General features: G+C 47.7%; 1 protein-coding gene across 1 annotated transcript in view; it reads left to right on the top strand.

Annotated features, from left to right (window-relative positions):
- The first annotated feature begins 5140 nt into the window (after positions 1 to 5140).
- SYAP1 (synapse associated protein 1) overlaps positions 5141 to 23059 on the top strand; it is a 45153-nt gene continuing 27234 nt past the window's right edge. Inside the window, exons 1-5 of the mRNA XM_068265376.1 lie at positions 5141 to 5484; positions 12254 to 12372; positions 12715 to 12781; positions 16081 to 16154; positions 18287 to 18426. Of these exons, the coding sequence (XP_068121477.1) occupies positions 5283 to 5484; positions 12254 to 12372; positions 12715 to 12781; positions 16081 to 16154; positions 18287 to 18426 (602 nt within the window). The 5' untranslated portion in view covers positions 5141 to 5282. The remainder of the gene's footprint in view (positions 5485 to 12253; positions 12373 to 12714; positions 12782 to 16080; positions 16155 to 18286; positions 18427 to 23059) is intronic.

The following is a 23059-nucleotide window of genomic DNA, read 5'->3' as shown; positions in this document are numbered from 1 at the left end:
GAGAAAGTCTTTAACCCACCTACAGAGGAGGGAGTCTATCCCGAGATGCACAAGGTTGTCAATCAGAATGTCCGGGCAGATGGTATTAAAGGCTGAGCTGAAGTCCAGGAAAAGGACTCTCGCATAGGCCCCTGGTCTGTCGAGGTGTTCCGAGATGTATGCTAGGCTGACATTGATGGCATCATCAACTGATCGGTTTTCCCTGTAGGCAAACTGGTGTGGTTCAAGGAGGGCGCTGGTGGAATGCTTCAGATGGGCCAGCACCAGCCTCTCGAATACCTTCATGATGATGGGGGTCAGGGCTACGGGTCTGAAGTTGTTGAGCTCCATGTTCCCAGGTTTTTTGGGGACTGGTATTATTGTGGACCTTTTGAAGCAGGAGGGGACCCCCCCCTCTGATAGGGATCTGTTGTAGAGAGAGGTGAGGACGGGGGCTAGTTGGTTTGCGCAGGTTCTCAGGCAGTGTGAGGACACCCCATCCGGGCCCGAGGCTTTTCTGGGATTAAGTCTGCGGAGGTGTCGTAGCACATCCTCCTCTTGCACTGTGGTCAGAGCGGGGGTGCCACTGGTCACTGGGGGGCCCCGGGCATCCTTTTCCGCGGATGCCGAGGGATCCGGTGCTGGCTGAGATGCTGGGGCCGTGGGGGATGCTGAGGCCGCGGGCTGCTTGGGTTGTAGATCAAATCTGCAGTAGAACTCATTGAGTTCCTCTACCAGTTGGGAGCTGGGGACTGCATGTTGAGGGGGGGGCTTAAAGTTCGTGGCTGCCCTTAGACCCTTCCAAACTTCCCGTGAGTTGTTTGACTGAAGGCTGAGGCCAACCTTGTTAGAGTAGGCCCTCTTTGCCGTTTTCAGTTCTCTATTCAGGGAGTTTCTGGCTTCTCTGAACTCTTCTGGGGTGCCCGTCTTGTGCGCCACCTCCTTGATTTTCCGTAGGCGTCGTAGGTTGCTGTTGAACCAGGGCTTTTCATTTGGGAAGACTTTGAAGGTTTTGGTCGGGATGCATGCGTCTTCGCAGAAGCAGATGTAGGAGAGGACATTTTCTGACCATTCCTCCAAGGTGGGTGCTTCCAGGACCGCCCAGTCGGTGCATTCCAAGCAGGCTTGCAGCCTCAGTTTTGCATCCGTGGTCCACTTTTTGACGGTTCTAGTGATGGGCTTTATCGTCTCAAGTTGCCTCCTGTAGGTGGGGATAAGGTGGATCACGCAGTGGTCTGAGTTCCCCAGGGGAGCGCCTCGGGAGGCCTTGTAGGCATTTCTGAGGGCCGTGTAGCACTTGTCCAGGGTGTTGTGGTTCCTGGTGGGGCAGGTGATGTTCTGCTGGAAGTGGGGCAGCTCCTGTCGCAGGTTTGCGCTGTTGAAGTCTCCTAAGATGATGATGAGGGCCTCAGGAAAAGCTGTTTCCCACCCCGAGATATAGTCGCTCAGTGTTCTCAGGGCATTCTTGGTGTTGGAATCCGGGGGGATGTAGACCCCTGCCAGAATGAAGGAGGAGAACTCCCTAGGTGAGTATCTGGGCCTGCAGTTGATGGCTAGGAGTTCGACATCTGGTGAGCAGAACGTGCTGAGGGGTGTTATGTTGGTGCACCAGTCGGAGTTTACGTAGAAGCATATGCCGCCCCCTCTCATTTTCCCAGAGAGTTCTTGGTCCCGATCTGCCCGGAAGAGAAAGTAGCCTGGCATCTGTAAGGCATCATCTGGGATGTTTCCGTTGAGCCAGGTCTCCGTGAAGCAGAGCACTGGGGTGTTCCTGCTTAGCGAGAGTTTGTGGCCAAGCAGTAGGAGCAGTTCGTCCACCTTGTTTGGAAGAGAGCAAACGTTTGCTAGGAGTATGGCCGGTATAGGAGTGTGTAGTCCCCTTCTCTTCAGTCTCACCCGAGCCCCTGCCCTTCTCCCCCTGTGGCGACGTTTGTTTGGGGGGCCCCTGGCGCTGCCAGTCAGGTGCGCGATGTGGGCACTAACTAACTCCCATAGGGAAGAATCAGAGGGCCGGTCGCCGCAAGCAGGGGGCTCCCATTTCAGGATTTCAGTGCGGGATAGTAAGCGGGTGGGTTTATCGTCCCGTGGGGGCGGTTTCTCTGCGCTCATGCCTGAGATGGCAGTAGCTGGTGTAGTGTGGCCTGGGAAGCAGAGCGGGCAGCAGGCATGAGTTACTCAGGAGCGTACATACATAGGGAGCACACCTAGGGAGCAGCAGGCTTGGTGGGCTAATAGCGGGGTGCCATGGAGCGGGTGGAAGCAGGTACAAGGAGCAGACACAAAGAGCGATGCATTACAGTACTAGGAGTAAAGGATGAATAAGGTACCAGCAGTAAAGGGTAAATAAAGTTTTTGCATGGTCTCACCATTTCCTCTTATCCTGTCCTGGGCATCAGCGGCGCTGAGGGGTGTCCGGCAGGGCTGCAGGCCCTTGTTGTGGCCAGCAGCGGCCTACGAGCGTGGGGCCAGTGTCAGGCAGGGCAGCGGGGACTCCAGTGGTGGCGGCAGGCAACAGATCTGAGGTGAGCTGCGGCACAGGTGCACCCCCTCCCTGGGGTGAGCAGATTCACTCGCTTGCTGGGAGAAGTGAGAGGGCCAGGAAGTGAGAGGACCGGGCAGAAGTGAGAGGGTCGGCTGGGTGTCAGCAGTGATGGTCCCGACGAGCGGGACCCCTCTTCGGGGGTCTCCAGCGAGCAGTGTCCCAGAGCCTTCTTGCTGGAGACCCTGTCTCTGACGAGTGGGCTGGCCAGGAGCCTGAGCGGTGCGGCGCTCTGCGGTCCGCGGCTGCTGGGGCAACGTCCTGCACCGGCCTGAGATGGAGCAGCTGGTCTGGGGCACGTGGAGCCCGGGAGGCGGTGGGAGCTTGCCAAGGCGGAGCTGGTGGTCAGTGCTGCAGTCCGGGTGCCCGGGAGTGTGCGGGCCTGGAGATGGAGCCGCTGGTCTGGGGAGTGTGGAACCTGGGGAGGCGGTGGAAGCCTCCGATGGGGAGCTGGTGGCTGGTGCTGCAGTCCGGGTGCCCGGGAGTGAGCGGGCCTGAAGATGGCGCCGCTGTCTGGAGAGCGTGAGGCCTGGGCGGCGGTGGGAGCCTGCCGATGGGGAGCCGGTGGCTAGTGCTGCAGTCCGGGTGCCCGGGAGTGTGAGGATGGGGCCACTGTCTGGAGAGCGTGGAGCGTGAGGCCTGGGCGGCGGAGGGAGCCTGCCGATGGGGAGCCGGTGGCTAGTGCTGTAGTCCGGGTGCCCGGGAGTGTGCAGGCCTGAAGATGGAGCCGCTGTCTGGAGAGCGTGGAGCCCGGTGGAAGCCTACCGATGGGAAGCTGGTGGCTGGTGCTGCGGTCTGGGTGCCCGATAGTTGAGGTCAGCCAGGATGGGGCCACTGTCTGGAGAGCGTGGAGCGTGAGGCCTGGGCGGCGGAGGGAGCCTGCCGATGGGGAGCCGGTGGCTAGTGCTGTAGTCCGGGTGCCCGGGAGTGTGCAGGCCTGAAGATGGAGCCGCTGTCTGGAGAGCGTGGAGCCCGGTGGAAGCCTACCGATGGGGAGCTGGTGGCTGGTGCTGCGGTCTGCAACATTTCAACAGAAAACAAACAGAATTTGGGCCACATTTCAGCAGAAATCAAACGCAATTTGGGCCACATTTCAGCAGAAATGAAACGCAATTTGGGCACATTTTCAGCAGAAATCAAACGCAATTTGGGCACATTTTCAGCAGAAATCAAACGCAATTATGGCACATTTTCAGCAGAAATCAAACGCAATTAGGGCCACATTTCAGCAGAAATCAAACGCAATTTGGGCACATTTTTAGCAGAAATCAAACGCAATTATGGCAAATTTTCAGCAGAAATCAAATGCAATTAGGGCACAGTTCAGCAGAAATCAAACGCAATTAGGGCACAGTTCAGCAGAAATCAAACGCAATTAGGGCACATTTTCAGCAGATATCAAACGCAATTAGGGCACATTTTCAGCAGAAATCAAACACAATTAGGGAACAGTTCAGCAGAAATCAAACACAATTAGGGCACAGTTCAGCAGAAATCAAACACAATTAGGGCACAGTTCAGCAGAAATCAAACACAATTAGGGCACAGTTCAGCAGAAATCAAACACAATTAGGGCACAGTTCAGCAGAAATCAAACACAATTAGGGCAAAGTTCAGCAAAAATCAAACACAATTAGGGCACAGTTCAGCAGAAATCAAACACAATTAGGGCACAGTTCAGCAGAAATCAAACACAATTAGGGTACAGTTCAGCAGAAATCAAACACAATTAGGGCACAGTTCAGCAGATATCAAACGCAATTAGGGCACATTTTCAGAGCTGCAAAAAGAAAAGAATTTACTCACCTGGCACTGGCAGAAGTCTTCTCTCCCCGTCGCCTCTCCTGGCCGGCTCCTCAAGCGCGCAGTTCCCACGGAGCTCCCTCCCTCCTCCAATCTCCCGCGCTGATTGAATCAGGGCTACGGGAAGATGGCCACCCGAAGCCCTGTACTGGAGGCATAGTCTCCAGAGCAGGGCTTCGGCGGCGGCCATCTTCCCGTAGCCCTGCCCTACTCTGCTCTGCCAGCCCCGCGGGGCTGCGGGAAAACAGTGACGTCACGCCGACGTCACTGAGCCGCCGAGGCCCCTACGATCTTGAGGCCCCAAGCGACCGCTTGGTTCGCTTTATGCCTCGCGGCGCCCCTGGGTGAAATATATGTAAAGCATATGATTGCAGCATGTGGGTATTGTGTGCAAACAAACATTTCTGCTCGTCCCTCCTCCCTTCTCTGTCCACTCCCTGCCCCTCTCTGTCCACCACCTCCCCTTCTTTGTGTGTCCACCCCCCTTCCCTGTCCACCGCAGGGAAAGTCCTGTCCTGCTAGTCATTTCACCCCTGAATGCTTCCCTAGTAAAATGATCCGCGATTCGGATCAATCTTTTCAATGATCCGATTGGAACCATCCGAATCATTGAAAAGATCCGAACTTCCCATCTCTACTAGGTAGGTATTATTATCCTAGGTACACAAGTCTCATCATTACGTCACGAGCTCTCTGCAAGTCAGCGGCTTCTACATACAGATACAGGAAGGGGGCAGAGCAGATGTCGCAGTCCTCGAATCATTTGGAATTGGGGCGGGTCTATCTGACAGTCATATGACTAATCCGGCTACTGCTATTGGTTGGCAGGGCTGCTGTTGACGTAACGCTTGAAGACCAGGAAGTTTTGACTGTTCGGTCGGAGAGATAAAAACAACAAAATCGCGATCAGGCAGGCTGATCTATTGGTGGCCCCAGCAGGAGATCGGGCTGTACAGCCGACATGTTACGAGGTCTGGGCAGCTGGCTGGGCCTGGAGCCCGAGTCGGACGCTCAGTGTGTAGAGGAGGAAGGCAAACAGCAGCAGAGTGCGATCAGCGAGGAGCCAGCTGAGGATCAGGGGTTCTCCCAGGCTGAGGAGAAGCCCCATGACACGGAGGAGACAGCTGAGGAGCATCTAATCAAGCAAGCCAAGGGCTTCGGCAGTAAGTGCTTCTGGTCACACTGATACCTGTATGGCTGGTGGACTGTGTCTTGTTGTCCAAAGCAACCTGGCAGCCATTATTCACCAACCTTGTGCTGGAAATACCTGCAAGCAGTGTCCCACTGCTGCTATAATATATAGCTTATGTATGTATCCACTATGAAGAAAATGTGCCACTAAGAAGTTACAATCACCCTTCTGGGTTTTGGTTTAAAGATGATTCCTCGATACATCTGGCATATCTGATTAATCAATTTGAGAACTAAAACTACATTCACACACTAGATTTCCATTGGCCAGTGTTGCCAACTCATTACAGACACATATAAATTATACAGGTTTCGTGGCTAGGTAGATGCAGGTAAGGCACTAATTATGTGTAAGTAGCCCCAGAACCTGTATAACTTAGATGTGTCAGTAATTAAAGGGATGAGTTGGCAACACTGACATTGGCCAAAACAGCCAATCTAACTGGATCAGGCAACAATGTATTGTGTACACAGGGAACACCTGACATCATTGATGAGGTCTTCTTGCTCCTTTCACACCATGTCTGTTGCGGGGCAAAAGTAATTGCATTGATATGTGATGCAATCATATTTCAGTAAGGCCTTTTACAGTGATAGTTTTGTGGTGTGACTAGTCCCGAGAACAACGCACTGCCTGGAGTGTGATACTGAGCGATGTGCGCAGTGCAAACATAAAATCTATGGACTGTATGCAGCACTGTACAGGTTGCGACCCTGTATTTTAGGATATGCATTGTATATGTATATACTACCTATACACTGTGAAAGGAGCTTAAGTGATTCATTAATATGCCCATGATCTAAAGACCAATTCCCTCGTTATTCTTTTGTTTACCTTACAGCAGTGACATCTCATCCTTTACTGCTCCATAGAACAAGCTGCTTGGTAAAGTAAGTGTATCTGTGCAGCTATTATTCCTAAACTGCCACCCAAAATGATCACAACTATTTTGGGTGACAGCTATTGAAAGTATGTATGTAGTTAAAGTGTAGTGCAGTTAAAAAACATTTGAAGGCTAGAAGCAAATACTAAAGTCTGGTATACACATCTAATTTTACCATGTCCATGTAGTATGTGGGCCAACAGATTTTGAGTACTGTACACAAATTGTGTAGGTAAACTCTCATACTATATAGAAGTGTAAAAAATAGCCAATCAAAATTGAATGTCTGTACCAGGTTTAAAGCCTGGTACACACTTGTAATATTTGTAAATCGCTGACCAATTTTACCACCGCCATGTATTATGAGAGTTCATAGATAATGGCTATCATTCATAAAGCATTGGTAATGCAGAAAACCGCTGACTTTACCGAGCACTTAGCAAAATGTCAATTCATAAAAGCAGTTACTACATGAAAAGCTGAAATTCCTGAGCAGTGAGGTAAATTACCGCCTTATGCAGTGATTATGTCAATACATGTCTGTAAATGGGACTTCATAAAGATTCATGCGGACGCGCTTTACGGCTGTTTACGACGAGGAATGCGGAAGAGGCCTGAGGACGACTGGCAGTCGTCCGAAAACGAAACTTAGCGGCGGAGGGCACCGAAGGACCGGCGCGGGCACCGGACGGCTGCAGGAGGCTTGGGAAAGCCCCCAGGTAAGTGAATTTATTTTTCCTCGCCAGTTAAGGTTCCCTTTAAGGAGAGGCAGTATAACAAATGCACATGTGAAGGCAAGTCGGGGATGCCTCTTTTCTTGTACTGCTGTCTCTGCACAGAGAACAGGAATGTAACAATGTTGTAACAATGTTACCGACAGTTGGGCTTCGGGAAAATACCGCATTTCTATCGCAGCTGTGAAAATGTTTATGAATTGGCACACAGAAGTCTAAAATACCGAATGCGGTATTATCCCGGCCAGATTTTTTACCGCACATGCTTTTATGAATGATAGCCAGTGGCCTCTATTCACAAAACTTCTCATACATGACTTATCACCTAATTGATAAAAAAAACAAACTAAAAAAAAAAAACCTTTCAGCACACTTACAAGAAAAATAACTCAAAGTAAGTTGTTCCTGATGAACTTCATTTCAGTATTATGTTTCTTGCCTTAATTATAATATTTTTTTTGCTCTTTTGGAGCTTAAAGGTGGCCATACATCTAGCGATTTGGCTATACAATCGACCATTCGAGTCGATCATTTTATAGAATAGAGTGTGTTCCAGAATTCCCAATCAATGAAAAGTGGCTGATTTCATGTTGAATCGACCAGCTTAATCGATTTAGCAGGATGCAAGCTATCGGTCAATTGCACAGGAATTGGCTACTGTTCACATCATTTGATCAACTCTGAATCGATTTTTGCATTCATAGCATGGAGACACCACATTGGTCAGATCGAATGTGAAGGTGAATCTCATAGGATATTGTTTGTGGGTCACTAGTCGATCGACTTTCGGTCAACCATACTGAAATCGATTCCTTAATAAAGTAGATCACTTTGTCAATTGAATCAGAATCGCTAGATGTATAGCTAGCTTAAAGAACAAATGACACCCATGCTAACCTAGAAATCAGAAACACCTATATAAGTAGATCAATACTAGTTTTACTTACATAACAGATATATTGCACTGTCCACATTATTATTCCTGTGAATTTTATAAAGGAAAAGCAGAGAATCCTATTCTAGACAGTTTCCATCTTTGTTACCTTTGACCTCCTGACATCATTTCCTCTCCACTTTTTTTTTCCTCCACTTGCTAATTGTGTATTCGTTACACGCCCTCCTCCGAGTCTTCAGACACTCCCACTGAGGTCTCATAGGCAAACACAGGGGGGGGGGGGATTACAGCTGCTTAGAATCCCCCCTCAGACCAGGGCCACTGCAGTGTCTGGGGACAGGCACAAGTTGAGACACCAGAATATCTGCAGGCATCTTGCAGCTCCCAGCACTGCCCCCTTTCTTTCCTTGCTACAGTTGAATTTGGATTTGGCAGCAGTGTGTGTACAGAGCATGGAGCAGCTGCGAGGAACTTAAAGGGGAACTGAAGAGAGAGGTATATGGAGGCTGTCATGTTTATTTCCTTTTAATCAATACCAGTTGCCTGGCAGCCCTGCTGGTCTATTTCTCTGCAGTAGTATCTGATTAAAACCAGAAACAAGCATGCAGCTAGTCTTGTCAGATCTGACTTATAAGTCTGAACCACTGAAACACCTGATCTGCTGCATGCTTGTTCAGGGGATATGGCTAATAGTATTAGAGGCAGAGGATCAGCAGGGCTGCCAGGCAACTGGTATTGTCTAAAAGGAAATAAACATGACAGCCTCCATATACCTCTCTCTTCAGTTCCCCTTTAACAGAGTCTGGTATGAGCACAGCCATGTGCCCTGCTGTGTGAATGCTTCACTTTCCCCTTCATTACCAATGTCAACTGTTCTCATTATCTGTATCCAAACTGCTCCTGATCGATCTCGTTGTCGGACGGGAAATTGCATTGTGTGTACCCAGTATGATTTCCTACCATATTATTATACTGTTACCCCCCCCCAACCTTCCTTTTGAAAACCTTGGGTTTGCCCCTGGGTCTATACTAGGAAGTGCACTGTCTTATGTCATTAGAAGGAGGAGGAACTAAAGGGAAGAGGAGGAATAGATTATAGATAAAAAGACCCCCAGCACGCAGCTGTTTGGCAATGGCACTTAAAGGGCCAGTGCTCCTAAGGTATGTGATAACTCCAAACCATAACGGCAGAAAAAGTTTTGAATGCAGGATTAGCATCTTTATCACTTAATACACTTACCAGTTGCTGTTGAAATTTGATTTTTATGGTGACAGTCCCGCTTTAAAGAACAAGCGACACCCATGCTAACCTAGAAATAAAAACCACATATATAAGTAGATAAATACTACCTCTACTTACATAACCGATGTATTGTGCTATCCACGTAATGATTCCTGTGAATTTTACAAAGGAAAAGCAGAAAATCCTTTTCTAGACAGTGGCCGTCTTGTTAAGCTAATGCTGACATCATATCCTCCCTGACTCTTGTTTCCCCCTCCCTTCTCTTGCTCATTGTGTATTCATTAGCTGCTCTCCTCCCAGAGTCTTTTTTTTTTTTTTTTTTTTTTTTTTTTTTTTTTTTTTACACATCCAATCACTGAGTCACCTCAGCCTTGCTTGTAAACACAAGTGATCAGCTAGGCAGGGAAATAAATGGAAGAGAAGGAATATATTCTAGATAAAAAGAACTCCCAGCATTCAACTGTTTGGCACTAGGGCCAGTGCTCCTATAGTATATAATAACTCCAAACCATAACAGCTGAAAAAAGTTTTGAATGCAGGATTAGCATCTTTATCACTGAATACACTCAGACCAGTTGCTGTTGAAAATTGATTTTTATGGTGACAATACCGCTTTAAGAATGTAACATAGATAAGGTGAAAAAGCTTTGTGAATCATGCCCAGTGAATACTATGAGCAGATTGTGTAGGTAAACCCTCATACTACATGGAAGTGGTAAAAGTTGTCAGTGATTGGCCAATCATTTGCTTTATACACATGCTCAATGGTTAAAGGATCACTATTGTGAAAAAATGTTAAATACATTTGTATACAAGATGTACATTTGGCCACAAGTAAAATTAAGTACAGGTTGCTTTTTTTTTTTCCTATGTCACTGTGACTTACGAGTAGGTATTATTATTCTGACAGGTTTAGGATTAGTACATCTTTTAAATCAAGTTTGAAGTGAGAAAACTCACTTTAGTTTAGATACATGCCTATGTAGAGGGAAGGCTCTAGATACCATAGTCTTCCCGATCCTCCGTCCCTATTACCCACTGAACCACTCGGGAAGCTATTAAGGACACACTGGACAACCATGGAAGCTATTCTGATCCTACTGGACCACCAGGGAGCCTATTACGGACCCACTATACCGCCAGGGAAATTGAGGGGACCCCCCATGCCACTAGGAACACTATGGGGACCCACTATGACACCAGGACTATGGAGGGGGGGGATCCCTGATCACCAGGCCTATGGGGGGCCGCTGACCTCCAGGGAAGCTATAGGAGACCACCGGGTAAGCTATAGGGGAACATTAGTCCACCAGGGAACCATATGGGGGGTTTATTGGGGACCACTAAACTACCAGGGAGATCTATATAATGGAGGGGGACCATATGTTTAATGGGGTTAAACATAATAATAGAGAATCTGTGAACACTGTAAAGGACAACTGTAGTGAGAGGGATATGAAGGCTGCCATATTGATTTCCTTTTATAGGACTTACGAGCCGAAATGTAAAAAAAAGTTCAGTACCTGTAGCCAATTTGAATGCACGGAGGACGCAATCCGCGCCCTCTGTGCAGTTCCGCCGGGTCCCCACTGCTCAATAACCCCCCCCCCCCAGGCCGGCTCCCGACCCCACGGCCTGGGTCAGGCTCTCCTGCCTCCTCTAAAATGTCCGCCTGAGCTGGACGCGGCTGCGCAGTCCGCACAGACGCCAGTGCGGCTGCACAGCTCCAGGGCCTCCCCCCAATCCACGCTACAAGAGACAGCCTGTAGCGTGGATTGGACAGCGAGGGACTGATTAGCCTGAAGGGGGCTGGAGGAAGCCCCATGTATGTATAAAACTTTAATTTCATCTGTCTCAGGTTGTTACACAGTAGTACTATACTCTACATATGCACTCCCCACAGAGCTGCAGGGAATCCACTGAGAATGTTGTGCACATTGAACACAGAGGTGTTGTCCATCACCCATAACCTGGTTCAGATTGTACATGAAGAATGTGTAATAGAGTAGGAGAAGAATGTGTAAAAGAGGAATCCCCTCATTCCCCTGCAGAGTACCCGCACATCACTCTTGCATGTACCCACAGTAACATTGCCTAGGGCCTGATAGATTTTTTTTTTTTTTTCCCTGTCTGTACCTTCTACAAGTACTCTTACCAAGGACTAGTTTAAGTATTTGACTAAGGCTACTTACACACCAAGACGTTGCGTTATAGGGGACGTTATGGTCGCATAACGTGCCCCTAACGCAACGCATGGTGGTGCGGGAGAGGACGGTAGAGTGAGCCGCGTTAGGCGGCTCTATCTGCATAAGGTCTCCCAGGGTGCCGCTGATTGGCCGGCGGGACCACGTGATGCGGAGCGAGACACTCCGCATCACATGGTCCCGCTGGCCAATCAGCGGCCGCCAGTGCAGTGCATATTAAGTAGCAATGTGCGCGGCTACTGTAGCGGCATCTCCCCGCCACCTCTCCGCCCCCCACTGAGCATGTGCAAACAGTCTAACGCGGCTAAAGCCGCTAGAACGCACAGCATGCTGCACTTTCACTACAACATGCAGCGTTACATGTAACGCAACGTGGGCAGTGTGAACAGCCCACTTGTGTTACATTGCTGTGCGTTGGGGGAGCGTTACAGGCTGCACTAACGTGCGCCTGTAACGTCCCTGTGTGGAAGCAGCCTAAAAGTATTAGAGGCAGAAGACTTGCCGGATATCCAGGTAACTGGTATTGTTTAAAAGGGAATAAATATGGCAGCCTCCATATCCCTCTCATTGCAGTTGTCTATTAAAATTCCTAAGCGTTGGCAGTTAAGAGATGCATTTCATGTTACATACTTTCAATCAACAAGATTGTAATATGCAAATTAGAGGAGACTGAGTCTGTGGATATTTGTACCGACTCCACAGCCCTGTGAAGTTTGAGCTCACAAACCTATTCGTGTGCAAGTTGCTTTAAATTATTTACATGTTCAGTGTTCTCTTTTAGGTTATCTAATGACGTTTGCTTCAGCTGCCACCAAAAAGCTTTCGGATTCAGTTGCTGAAACGGCCCATACCATTAAGAAGTCAGTTGAGGAAGGAAAAATTGATGGCATTATTGAAAAGGTATTGTGTTAACAAACTCCACAAAATGTTACCATAACCAAAATCCAGAGCAGCAACCCTATTTGAAGAAATCCCCAAAGCCTGTTCTGTTGTCAATGCCTGTACACTCCTACGTTTTCCAGCCAAGCTGATCAGAAACAATCATGCTTGGTTGAGGGGAATCTAAATTGTGTATGCAGTTAAATTTTAATATTAATTAGGATATTCTGGAGAGAAGGGGCTGGTTGTGCTGAGAGGCTGATTGCATTTGAGTACTTTAAAATAAAAAAAAAAATTTAAGATGCAATTGTATTATACAGCAATCTGTATAAGCTATTTATTGCAAACTTATTCTTTTTACAGACCATCATAGGTGACTTTCAGAAGGAACAGGAAAAGTTTGTCCATGAAAAGAATGTGAAAAAATCAGGTATGTGATGTGGACATTTTTAGTATATTTAATTCATGCAGTGTTCAGTTGTTTTGGTTTCCTTCAAGTGTACCTGAGATGGGACCACTGCATAAAAACCTACATAACTGGGTTTACTCCAGCCCCCTCTGGCCTGATTGCTCCCATGCCGTCCTCTTCTGACTCCCCGTTTGCCTGCAACTGGCCCCATAAAATCCGCCAGTCGGCACAGTCCGGTCAGGCACGCTCTCCCGTCTCAGTTGCGTCGCTGGGAGCATGGCGGGCGCGCGACCTGGCTATGCATGCGCAGTTGGTTCCGGACTTGAGGACCGAAGTGTCATTATTGATTTAACATAAACTGAATTAAGATGCAGAAGCGATGTGTGGAAAAATTATGTACAATTTTACAATTTCTGTAAGAATCTAAAGGGTAAGATGCAGACAGGTTTTGCTAATCATAATGCACGATTCACTAATTAACAATAATTGTGACAACCTCTATAAAATAAATTTGTTGGTCTGTAGTAGGGCTCCCCAATCGTTTTGGGTCAAGGGCCGGGTCAACATACTTCACACTGCTGGGGGTCGGAATATACATACATTAAGATGATGTAGAAGTTTTTGTGGACCAGACAGTGAAGCATACCCAGGTGACCACTTGTAGTCCAATTGGACAGCAGTGTCACCTGATGTGGAATTTGTGGAAACCAGTAAAATTACTGCATTCTGGCTTCCATGTGGATGGGTGGTGCCAGCACTGCTATTCCATCTTCGGACCACCAATATTTAAAGATGTAGCTGACCGCATCTATAAGTAATACATTTTCGGGGGGGGGGGCACATTTTGCCTGTGGGCCTTAGTTTGAGGACCACTGGTCTGGAGCATTAAAGAGAACCTGAGGCGAGGTTCTAACAATGAAATCCCCATACAGAGGCTGGGTCTGCTTATAGAGCCCAGCCTCTGTTGCTATTTAGATTCCCCCTAACTTCCCCCTGCGCTGAGCGAGACCCCATAATTCACAGACGCGCTGTGCGGCTGTGTTTACTTTTGTAACATCAGTCTCCACTCTCCCCCACCTCCTGCAGAGCTCCGGTCCCCGCCCGCGTCCCTTCCCTCCAATCAGCGTGGAGGGAAGGGATGTGGGTGGGGACCGGAGCGATGCAGGAGGCGGGGGAGAGCATTACAAAGGTTAACACAGCCGCTGCTGACACACTCAGTGTCGGCAGCGCGGCTGCGAATTATGGAGTCTCGCTCAGCGTAGGGGGAAGTTAGGGGGAATCTAAATAGCAACAGAGGCTGGGCTCTATAAGCAGACCCAGCCTCTGTATGGGGATTTCATTGTTAGAACCTCGCCTCAGGTTCTCTTTAAGGTATGTTGACACAATGCAAAGGGGAAAGATATCAGCAATGATCTAATATAGACTCTGTATTAAATATTGTGCAGCAGGAGATTGCCAGGACGCTGGAGGATAATAAAGTAAATAAAGTAAAACTTTGGCAGCTGGGCTACTTTTTTTTTTTTTTTTTTTTTTTTTTCTTCCTGCCGCTGGGGAAGTGTGCATTCCCCAGCCTGGCAGGGAGCTCCCATACATACCTGTCCGGATGGCTGGATCGGGTTCTTTTTCCTCCACAGTGGTGGCAATGTACTCCTGGCAAGTCTTCTCAGTTCCAATCATGATATGATGTAATCGGGATCCAGGAGACCGTGTCAGCATTGTATCGCCACCTGCTGGTGGAAGAGAGGGGTGATGAGTCTCTTTCATCATCCCTCTTTCACCACTGGGTGGCACTGTAACACTGCCACAGTCTCCTGGGACCCAGAAGACCTGCTGAAAGTTGAGAGCCACTGGTGGAGGAAGAGAAGACGCTGTCTGGAGCAGGTCAATATAACTGCTTACTGCCACGCACTCATTTGGCTGCACTAGGCAGCCAAACAAGATCTGCCGACGGGCTTAAGCTGCACAAGCAGCTTCAAACTAAGCATTTGGTTTGAAGCTGCCATTGGGTTAACTGAGATGGTGTACCTTTTTTTTCTGTTTGTTTCAGAACTGTATGAATTTTCTATAACTACCCTTTTTCAAAGAGGTGTTTTTTTTTTTTTTTTTTTGTGAAGCTGCTTAATCGTTTGCAGCTATTGGTCTTTACTACAAATGCAGTGATCCTCATTTTATTTTGCTGTTCGCAAGTGTTTGCAGATGTTTATTATTGATAGGGTTGGTTTTTGTTTGTTTGTTTGTTTACAGGCCTGCTGGGGGCAACCAAGAGCATTTACACTTGTGTGTTTTGGTCTTTTTAATACTGAATAGTACAATTAGGAAACATGGTTATAGTGCAAGCTGCATTTAACATACATCAAAAAATCACCCAAATAGCCTCCTGATAAATAATTGACATATAAAAAAAACTTGTAAGGTTTTAGTGTTTGAGGTAGCTGCTGGGTTGTGTTTACTGTGGCCTGACTGAAAAGGCAGCTGTTTGTACAGCACTCCTTGTCCTGGATGGAGAAAGGCCAGCTGCCACCTACAGCTAAGTTACAGCAGCTTCATCAGAAGAGCTAGTCTCACTTTTAATTTTGAATCCGACATCCACTGCCTAGCAGCAGTTACATCATCCCCACAAAAGCAGCACACTTTCTACAGCATGTATTGCATTTACTGTCACTGAGCTGGTCAGTGTGCTGCCTGCGAAAGCCTCCCTCTCCTCTGTGTAGAGGCGAGCTGCTTATACAGGACTGCTGTCACATGCCAGATATCTCTTCAGAGATTTGGACATGATCCAACAGGTGTACGGCACAGTTGCAGTGAGTTGCGATTTTGGACCTGAGAAAAAAAAGGTCCAAGAAAATATATTGAATTGTTGATTCGCAAAAAAATTGCATAGCAGCGCTATTTTCCCATGCACATATACGTCCTATAGGAGCTCAAGAAAAATGCAGCAGACACAACATTTCTGATCAGGAAAAATTGCACTGAAACATCCCACGCAATTTGTAGGTTAAACCTAGTGTTTTGCAACCAGCAAACAATCCGAATTGGATAGCAAAACACTGCTAGTGGAAAAATGGTGCTAAGAGAGCTCCACATATACATGTGGTGCTAATGTACATACAGTTTTTTTTAATGAATATGATGGCCTACACACTACAGTGCCTTGCTATGAAGTTTTGAAAGTGCTGCAATGCCTTTTTCTAATGGAGATGTAAACCTTAGCAGATCTACTGTCTGTCTACTCTATATATGAAGTAATATTTTTTTATCCAGTGTCACCTTTTGCTAGAGCTGGAGTCCTCACCAACATGATTGTTTTCATATCTTGCCAGATGCAGCAGTTCCTCCTTGGGTTGGGTACAGTGAAGAAGAAACCATCCAGCAGCAAATCCTGGCCCTTTCAGCGGTAAGCATCCTTATCTCTCTATTTGGTGATGCAAAGCCTCATGCTATAAACATTATAAAGTTAGCCAGTGTGAGTAGCAACATTATTACATTTGTTTTCTTTTTAAAGTTAGCCAGTGAGAATAGCAACATTGTTACATTTGGTTTCCTTTTAGCCAGTGAGAATGGCAACATTGTTACATTTGTTTTCATTTTAAAATTTAAAGCATAAACCCCAGGTCATACTGGTAGCAGATGTCTTGTCTGCTAGTTGCTTTAGTAACGAATTGAAGAGTGGAAACTCATGGTCCTTCCATTCCACTGTCCAGAATCTCCTGCTCATCTGTAAAGAGAGCAAAGTCATTAGCTGTCTATAAGCGAATGCAGTAATAATGTACTGACCACTGCTTATATCTACATATACTTGTTAAAGTCCACTTCCCGGGAAAAATAAATTCGTTTGATATTAGTTTTGGTAAGGGGGATTGAACGTATTTTGAGGTTTTACTGCTGTCTTGGGTTTCCATCTGTGAAATGTAAGAAAATGTTTTACTAATCTTATTCTATCTCTAACCCGTTGTCTTAACTGTCATACTATGGCTATTCTGTCAGTATTACTTTCCACTCTGGGTATAGTTTCTGAAAAGATAAACAGCAATGATTGCAAATAATTTTGTTCAGTTAAGATGGGTTCCCACCTGTCTACTTCATATACGGTGTTCCCAAAATGAGAATTTGCATAGGAAAGGTGCAGTGGAAATCCATTAGCTTGTTCACATCTAATGCCACTTTTGCCTGTTTATTTTCCCCATGCAATTCCCTGCAGATTTGATCACCCTGATCAAATCTGATGGGAATGCAGTCCTTTGAATGTTAAAGTGAACCAGAGACGAAGCACCCTCATGTATTTTACCATAGAAATCAGTGGGAACATTAGAGAAAACACCTACCCTGCTCTCTGTTCCATCCTCACTGCTAAAAGTGTCTGTTATCTAGCTGAGATAAGAATCCCGGACTGAGCATTGAGTTTGGCTTTGCTATAATGACTCAGCTATAATGATTTCTGAGCAAAGCCAGCAGGGGGCAGGCTTGGACTTGAAAAGACACAAAAGAACACAGTCTCAGCTATAATCTTTCTGTAGCAAAGCCAGCCGACTGCTTAGTCGGGATTCTTATCTTAGAGGTGATAACAGGCAAATTAAACAGAGAACAATGTAACAAAGAGCAGATTAGGTGTTTACTGTCATGTTCCCACTGATTTATAAGGTAAAATACATGAGGGTGCTTCATCTCTGGTTCTCTTTAAGGCCTCTTTTCCACGGGCAGTTGATAGGCAGTGAAATGCCTCTCAAATTCTGTCACAACTGCTGCCTGGTTACTGCGTGCTTGCAGAGCACATAGGTCAACTGCTCGTGGAAAAGAGGCCTTCATCGAATTTTGACCAAAAGGGAGGATGCATGTGTATGTCTAGCTTAGTCTATTCCAGTCCACAACACACTTCCACATAACCTAAATAGCATGGACTGCAATTTTATGAATAGAAACCCCTTACAGCTTGTTCCATCGAATTGCTAATCCTAGAAGTACACATCCTTTTTTGCCACCCACAAATATGCAGTTTTGGATCATTTTCTTCAGTAAATAAATGGATGAGCATAAAGCTTTGAATGCCTTTTGTTTAAGGGCGCTTTCAGTGGCGACTAGCGTTTTTCTCCTCTGCAGGGGCACATGTAGACATGGTGGTAAGTAACCCTGTTGCTTCCAGGGTCGGCTGAAACATCAGGTAAAATAGAGATGAAAATGAGGTGTTTGCATAAACAGCGGAAAAGCACAGTACCACAGTGACTAAGCGAGCGCCGTGGCTAGCAGTAAACGAAGTGCAAGCAGCAATATGAGCTGTAAGTTCACATGTTCTAGTTTTAGGACTTGCGTAAGTATCGGATCATGTTTTGTGTTATAAAACATTCAGGGACCATTGTTCCTTTGCAGTGCTTGACATGAGAAACATTTAATCAACGGCAGTTGTCTGCACTGACAATCCGGGAACACAATGCACTTGGGCAACATAAAACAAGAAGTACTAGGAGAGGAGCACTTGTAACTCCTGGGTGTTTCCTTGCTTTATTCATATTTGTGTTACATTTGCCTTTTTAGGACAGAAGAAACTTCCTTAGAGACCCTCCTGCTGGTGTCCATTTTAATTTTGACTTTGATCAGATGTACCCGGTCGCTCTTGTAATGCTTCAGGAAGATGAGCTGCTAAATCGTATGAGATTTGACCTTGTTCCTAAACTGTGAGTGATCTTTTATTTTTAACCTTCAATTTAGAGACATGCACAGCGGTTATATTTGTTCTATCAACTATTTTACTATTGTCCTTAGCACTGCAAGAGTAGAATATCCATACATTTACATATTATTTTTTGTATCAGCTATTTATGGACAGGGATGGTCGTAGTCAGCCAACTTCGCTACGCTGGAACTACGCGTATTTTTACGCAAATACGCTTCGCAATCTATGGCTCCGAAATCAGCCACTTCGCTACCTTAGCATACCGTAGACTACGCATTAAAATACGCAAGCTTCATGTATTGCGTAGCGTAGTTGATGCGACCGCTAATGCCCTTATGCGGAAACATTTCCGCAATAATCTAACTATGCGCATACACAAACTAATATAAGCATACATTCCAACATCCAATGCGGAATTGTATGCGTATAAAGGGCAATAAAATTTCTGCGCACGCGCAATGACCCATATAAATGCAGTTACCACACGCGTAGTTGACTTTGCAATACATAAGTCAACTACGCGTAGCGGGCAAAGCTACGCATAGCGGGACTACGACTACGCGGAAATGCGTACATGTAGTTCTTAAACTTCGCCTACGAACTACGATGCGTAGATTCACGCTGGCATAGTTTACGGGCAACCCTGTTTATGGGCCCCCAAACTTCCGAGCGGTTTTTGTTTGTCTTTTTTCCCATGTGCTTATGCAGTACCTCCACTTTTTTTTTCTTTTTTTCTTTTTTTTTACAATTCCCTCCCCCCACACAACTTATAGAATTAACATCTGCATGACGAGTGTCAGTTAGCTAGACTTTTAACCAGGGAAAGTGGGTTACCTGTATTTATGACTGACACACATCTCCTCCCTTTACAAAAAAAACCCTGATGAAATTTCTGTTGAACCACGAGCTGGGTCTACAAGTAAAAAACAAACAAACATGCTGCCTGGTCGGGGGGGGGGGGGGGGGGGTGCAGGGGTTGGGAGATGATGGGGCTCATTGCTGGACAAGGCAGCGCTCATTCCTCCTCTCCCTGCCGCTCCTATCTGCAGCAATCCATCACTTTCAGTTTTGTGACCTTTCTGGTCACAATGCTGCATAAGAAACATCTGTGCTCTCCTGTGAGAGCACAGCACTGATTGAGGTGGAGGAGGGGAGCAGGCAGTGGAGAGCCTTGTGGAAGGCTCTAATAGGCAGGGACACTCAACACTGAGATTCAGGGGGGGGGGGGGGGGGGGGGGGGGGTTAGCGAGGCGCAGGGGTCGCAGAGAACGGCGATCAGGGCACACAGAGGCATGTCCTGCAGATGGGAACATGCCTCTGTGTCCCTTTTTTAGATTTAATAACCCGCCTCGGGCACCCTCTTTAACCATTTAAGGACTGTCATAAAACCCCTTAAAGGGGCACTATTGCTAATTTGATCTTTTTCAGACCCTTTAACATACATATGTTTCTTTGTAGTAATGTTATGGCACAGTATATAGTCCAAGATAAATGTAATTGTTCACTGTCACTAATGATTTATAGCCAGGCAGTCACGTCAGTAGCTTTCCCTTTCCGACGCCAATACAGGACTATACCATTGTATAGTAGGGAGGCATCTGTTATTGATGGTAAGAGCTGCCGTTATTTGAAAGCTGCCCAAGCTTATTTACCTTTCTCCGCCTTGTAACTGCACTAATGTGCAGTTACTCTGCTCACAGCAGCTGCCGTAAAGCGTAGGACCCAGCCTCCTCCGTACAGCGCTGGCTGTGTGCGCTGTGTGGTGATTCGCTGCCCAGCCGCCAAGGACCCCTTTCACTAAGCTGGCAATGAAACGGACACCTATTGTTGTCCGTTTCTATGGCAACCCGATCGGCTTCTGCACTGCGCAGTCCTTGGTGGCCGGGCAGCGAATCACCACACAGCGCACACAGCCAGCGCTGTACGGAGGAGGCTGCGTCCTACGCTTTACGGCACACTACACTTTTTTGCAGCCTAGGTGCGCTAAGGGGCCCAACGTCCTATTCACAGGTCATTTTGAGGCATTTGTTTTCTAGACTACTCCTCACGGTTTAGGGCCCCTAAAAATGCCAGGGCAGTATAGGAACGCCACAAGTGACCCCATTTTAGAAAGCATACACCCCAAGGTATTCCGTTAGGTGTATGGTGAGTTCATAGAAGATTTTATTTTTTGTCACAAGTTAGTGAAAAATGACACTTTGTGAAAAAACAATAAAAATCAATTTCCGCTAACTTTTGACAAAAAATAAAATCTTCTATGAACGCTTCATACACCTAACAGAATACCTTGGGGTGTCTTCTTTCTAAAATGGGGTCACTTGTGGCGTTCTTATACTGCCCTGGCATTTTACGGGCCCAAAACCGTGAGTAGTCTGGAAACCAAATGTCTCAAAATGACTGTTCAGGGGTATAAGCATCTGCAAATTTTGATGGCAGGTGGTCTATGAGGGGGCGAATTTTGTGGAAACGGTCATAAGCAGGGTGGCCTCTTACATGACAGGTTGTATTGGGCCTGATCTGATGGATAGGAGTGCTAGGGGTGGTGACAGGAGGTGATTGATGGGTGTCTCAGGGGGTGGTTAGAGGGGAAAATAGATGCAATCAATGCACTGGGGAGGTGATCGGAATGGGGTCTGAGGGGGATCTAAGGGTTTGGCCGAGTGATCAGGAGCCCACACGGGGCTAATTAGGGCCTGATCTGATGGGTAGGTGTGCTAGGGGGTGACAGGTGGTGACAGGAGGTGATTGATGGGTGTCTCAAGGTGTGATTAGTGGGGGAAATAGATGCAAGCAATGCACTGGCGAGGTGATCAGGGCTTGGGTCTGAGGGCGTTCTGAGGGTGTGGGCGGGTGATTGGGTGCCCCAGGGGCAGATAGGGGTCTAATCTGATGGGTAGCAGTGACAGGGGGTGATTGATGGGTAATTAGTGGGTGTTTAGAGGAGAGAACAGATGTAAACAATGCACTTGGGAGGTGATCTGACATCAGGTCTGCAGGCGATCTAATGGTGTGGGTGGGTAATCAGCTTGCCCGCAAGGGGCAGGTTAGGGGCTGATTTATGGGTTGCAGTGACAGGGGGTGATTGATTGGTGATTGACAGGTGATCAGGGGGGATAGATGCATACAGTACACACACAAAAAAATAGTTGACAGCTAGTGACAGGGAGTGATTGATGGGTGATTAGGGGGGTGATTGGGTGCCAACAGTGGTCTGGGGGGTGGGCAGGGGGGGGTCTGAGGGGTGCTGTGGGCGATCAGGGGGCAGGGGGGGCAGATCAGTGTGTTTGGGTGCAGACTAGGGTGGCTGCAGCCTGCCCTGGTGGTTCCTCGAACACTGGGACCACCAGGGCAGGAGGCAGCCTGTATAATACGCTTTGTATACAATACAAAGCGTATTATACGCTTTGTATGCGGCAGATCGGGGGTTAACATCCCACCGGCGCTTCCGTATGGACGGCGGGATGTCGTCGCGGGTGGGCGGAGCCTAATGCCGGCGGATGCGCGCGATCCCTGGCCCGGAAGAGTCCCAGGACCCAACGCCAATGTGCGTTACGTGGTCCTGTGGCTGCCACTTTGCCGCCGCCAATGTGCAGTGGTCAACCACTTCCCAACCGCCTAACGCACAGGGGCGGCCGGGAAGTGGAGCCCTTAAGGACCAGCTCACCCACAGAGGCGGCGGTCCTTGTAAGGGCACGGGCGGAGCGATCGCGTCATCCGTGACGCGATCCTCCGCCGGCGCCTGTCACCGCTCGCCCGCCGCAACATCCCGCCGGCTATACGGAAGCGCCAGCGGGATGTTAACCCCGCGATCGCCGCATACAAAGTGTATAATACACTTTGTAATGTTTACAAAGTGTATTATTCAGGCTGCCTCCTGCCCTGGTGGTCCCAGTGTCCGAGGGACCACCAGGGCAGGCTGCAGCCACCCTATGTCGCACCCAAGCACACAGATTTCGACCCCCCCCCCCCTGCCCACCCCCCAGACCCCTGTTTGCACCCAATCACCCCCCTAATAACCCATCAATCACTCCCTGTCACTATCTGTCAACGCTATTTTTTTTTTTATTCCCCCCCCCCCGCCCACTGCCCCCTCCGCCCACTGCCCCCTCCTGATTCCTTCCCCCCGTGTACTGTATGCATCTATCCCCCTGATCACCTGTCAATCACCCCCTGTCACTGCCACCCATCAATCACCCCCTGTCACTGCCACTCATCAATCAGCCCCTAACCTGCTTCTAGCGGGCAATCTGATCACCCACCCACACCAATAGTTCGCCCGCAGATCCGACGTCCGATCACCTCCCAAGTGCAGTGTTTATATCTGTTCTCTACCCTAAACACCCACTAATTACCCATCAATCACCCCCTGTCACTGCTACCTATCAGATTAGACCCCTATTTGCCCCTAGGCAGTGGCTGGATGGTGTAATGGTTATGGTTAAGGGCTCTGCCTCTGACACAGGAGACCAGGGTTCGAATCTTGGCTCTGCCTGTTCAGTAAGCCAGCATCTATTCAGTAGGAGACCTTAGGCAAGTCTCCCTAACACTGTTACTGCCTATAGAGCGCGTCCGAGTGGCTGCAGCTCTGGCGCTTTGAGTCCACCAGGAGAAAAGCGCGATATAAATGTTATTTG

The sequence above is a fragment of the Hyperolius riggenbachi genome, chromosome 2 (assembly GCF_040937935.1).
Source record: "Hyperolius riggenbachi isolate aHypRig1 chromosome 2, aHypRig1.pri, whole genome shotgun sequence".
NCBI classification, from domain to species: domain Eukaryota; kingdom Metazoa; phylum Chordata; class Amphibia; order Anura; family Hyperoliidae; genus Hyperolius; species Hyperolius riggenbachi.
The sequence above is the reverse complement of the archived record's forward strand: the minus strand, read 5'-3'. Positions and strand labels throughout refer to the sequence as shown.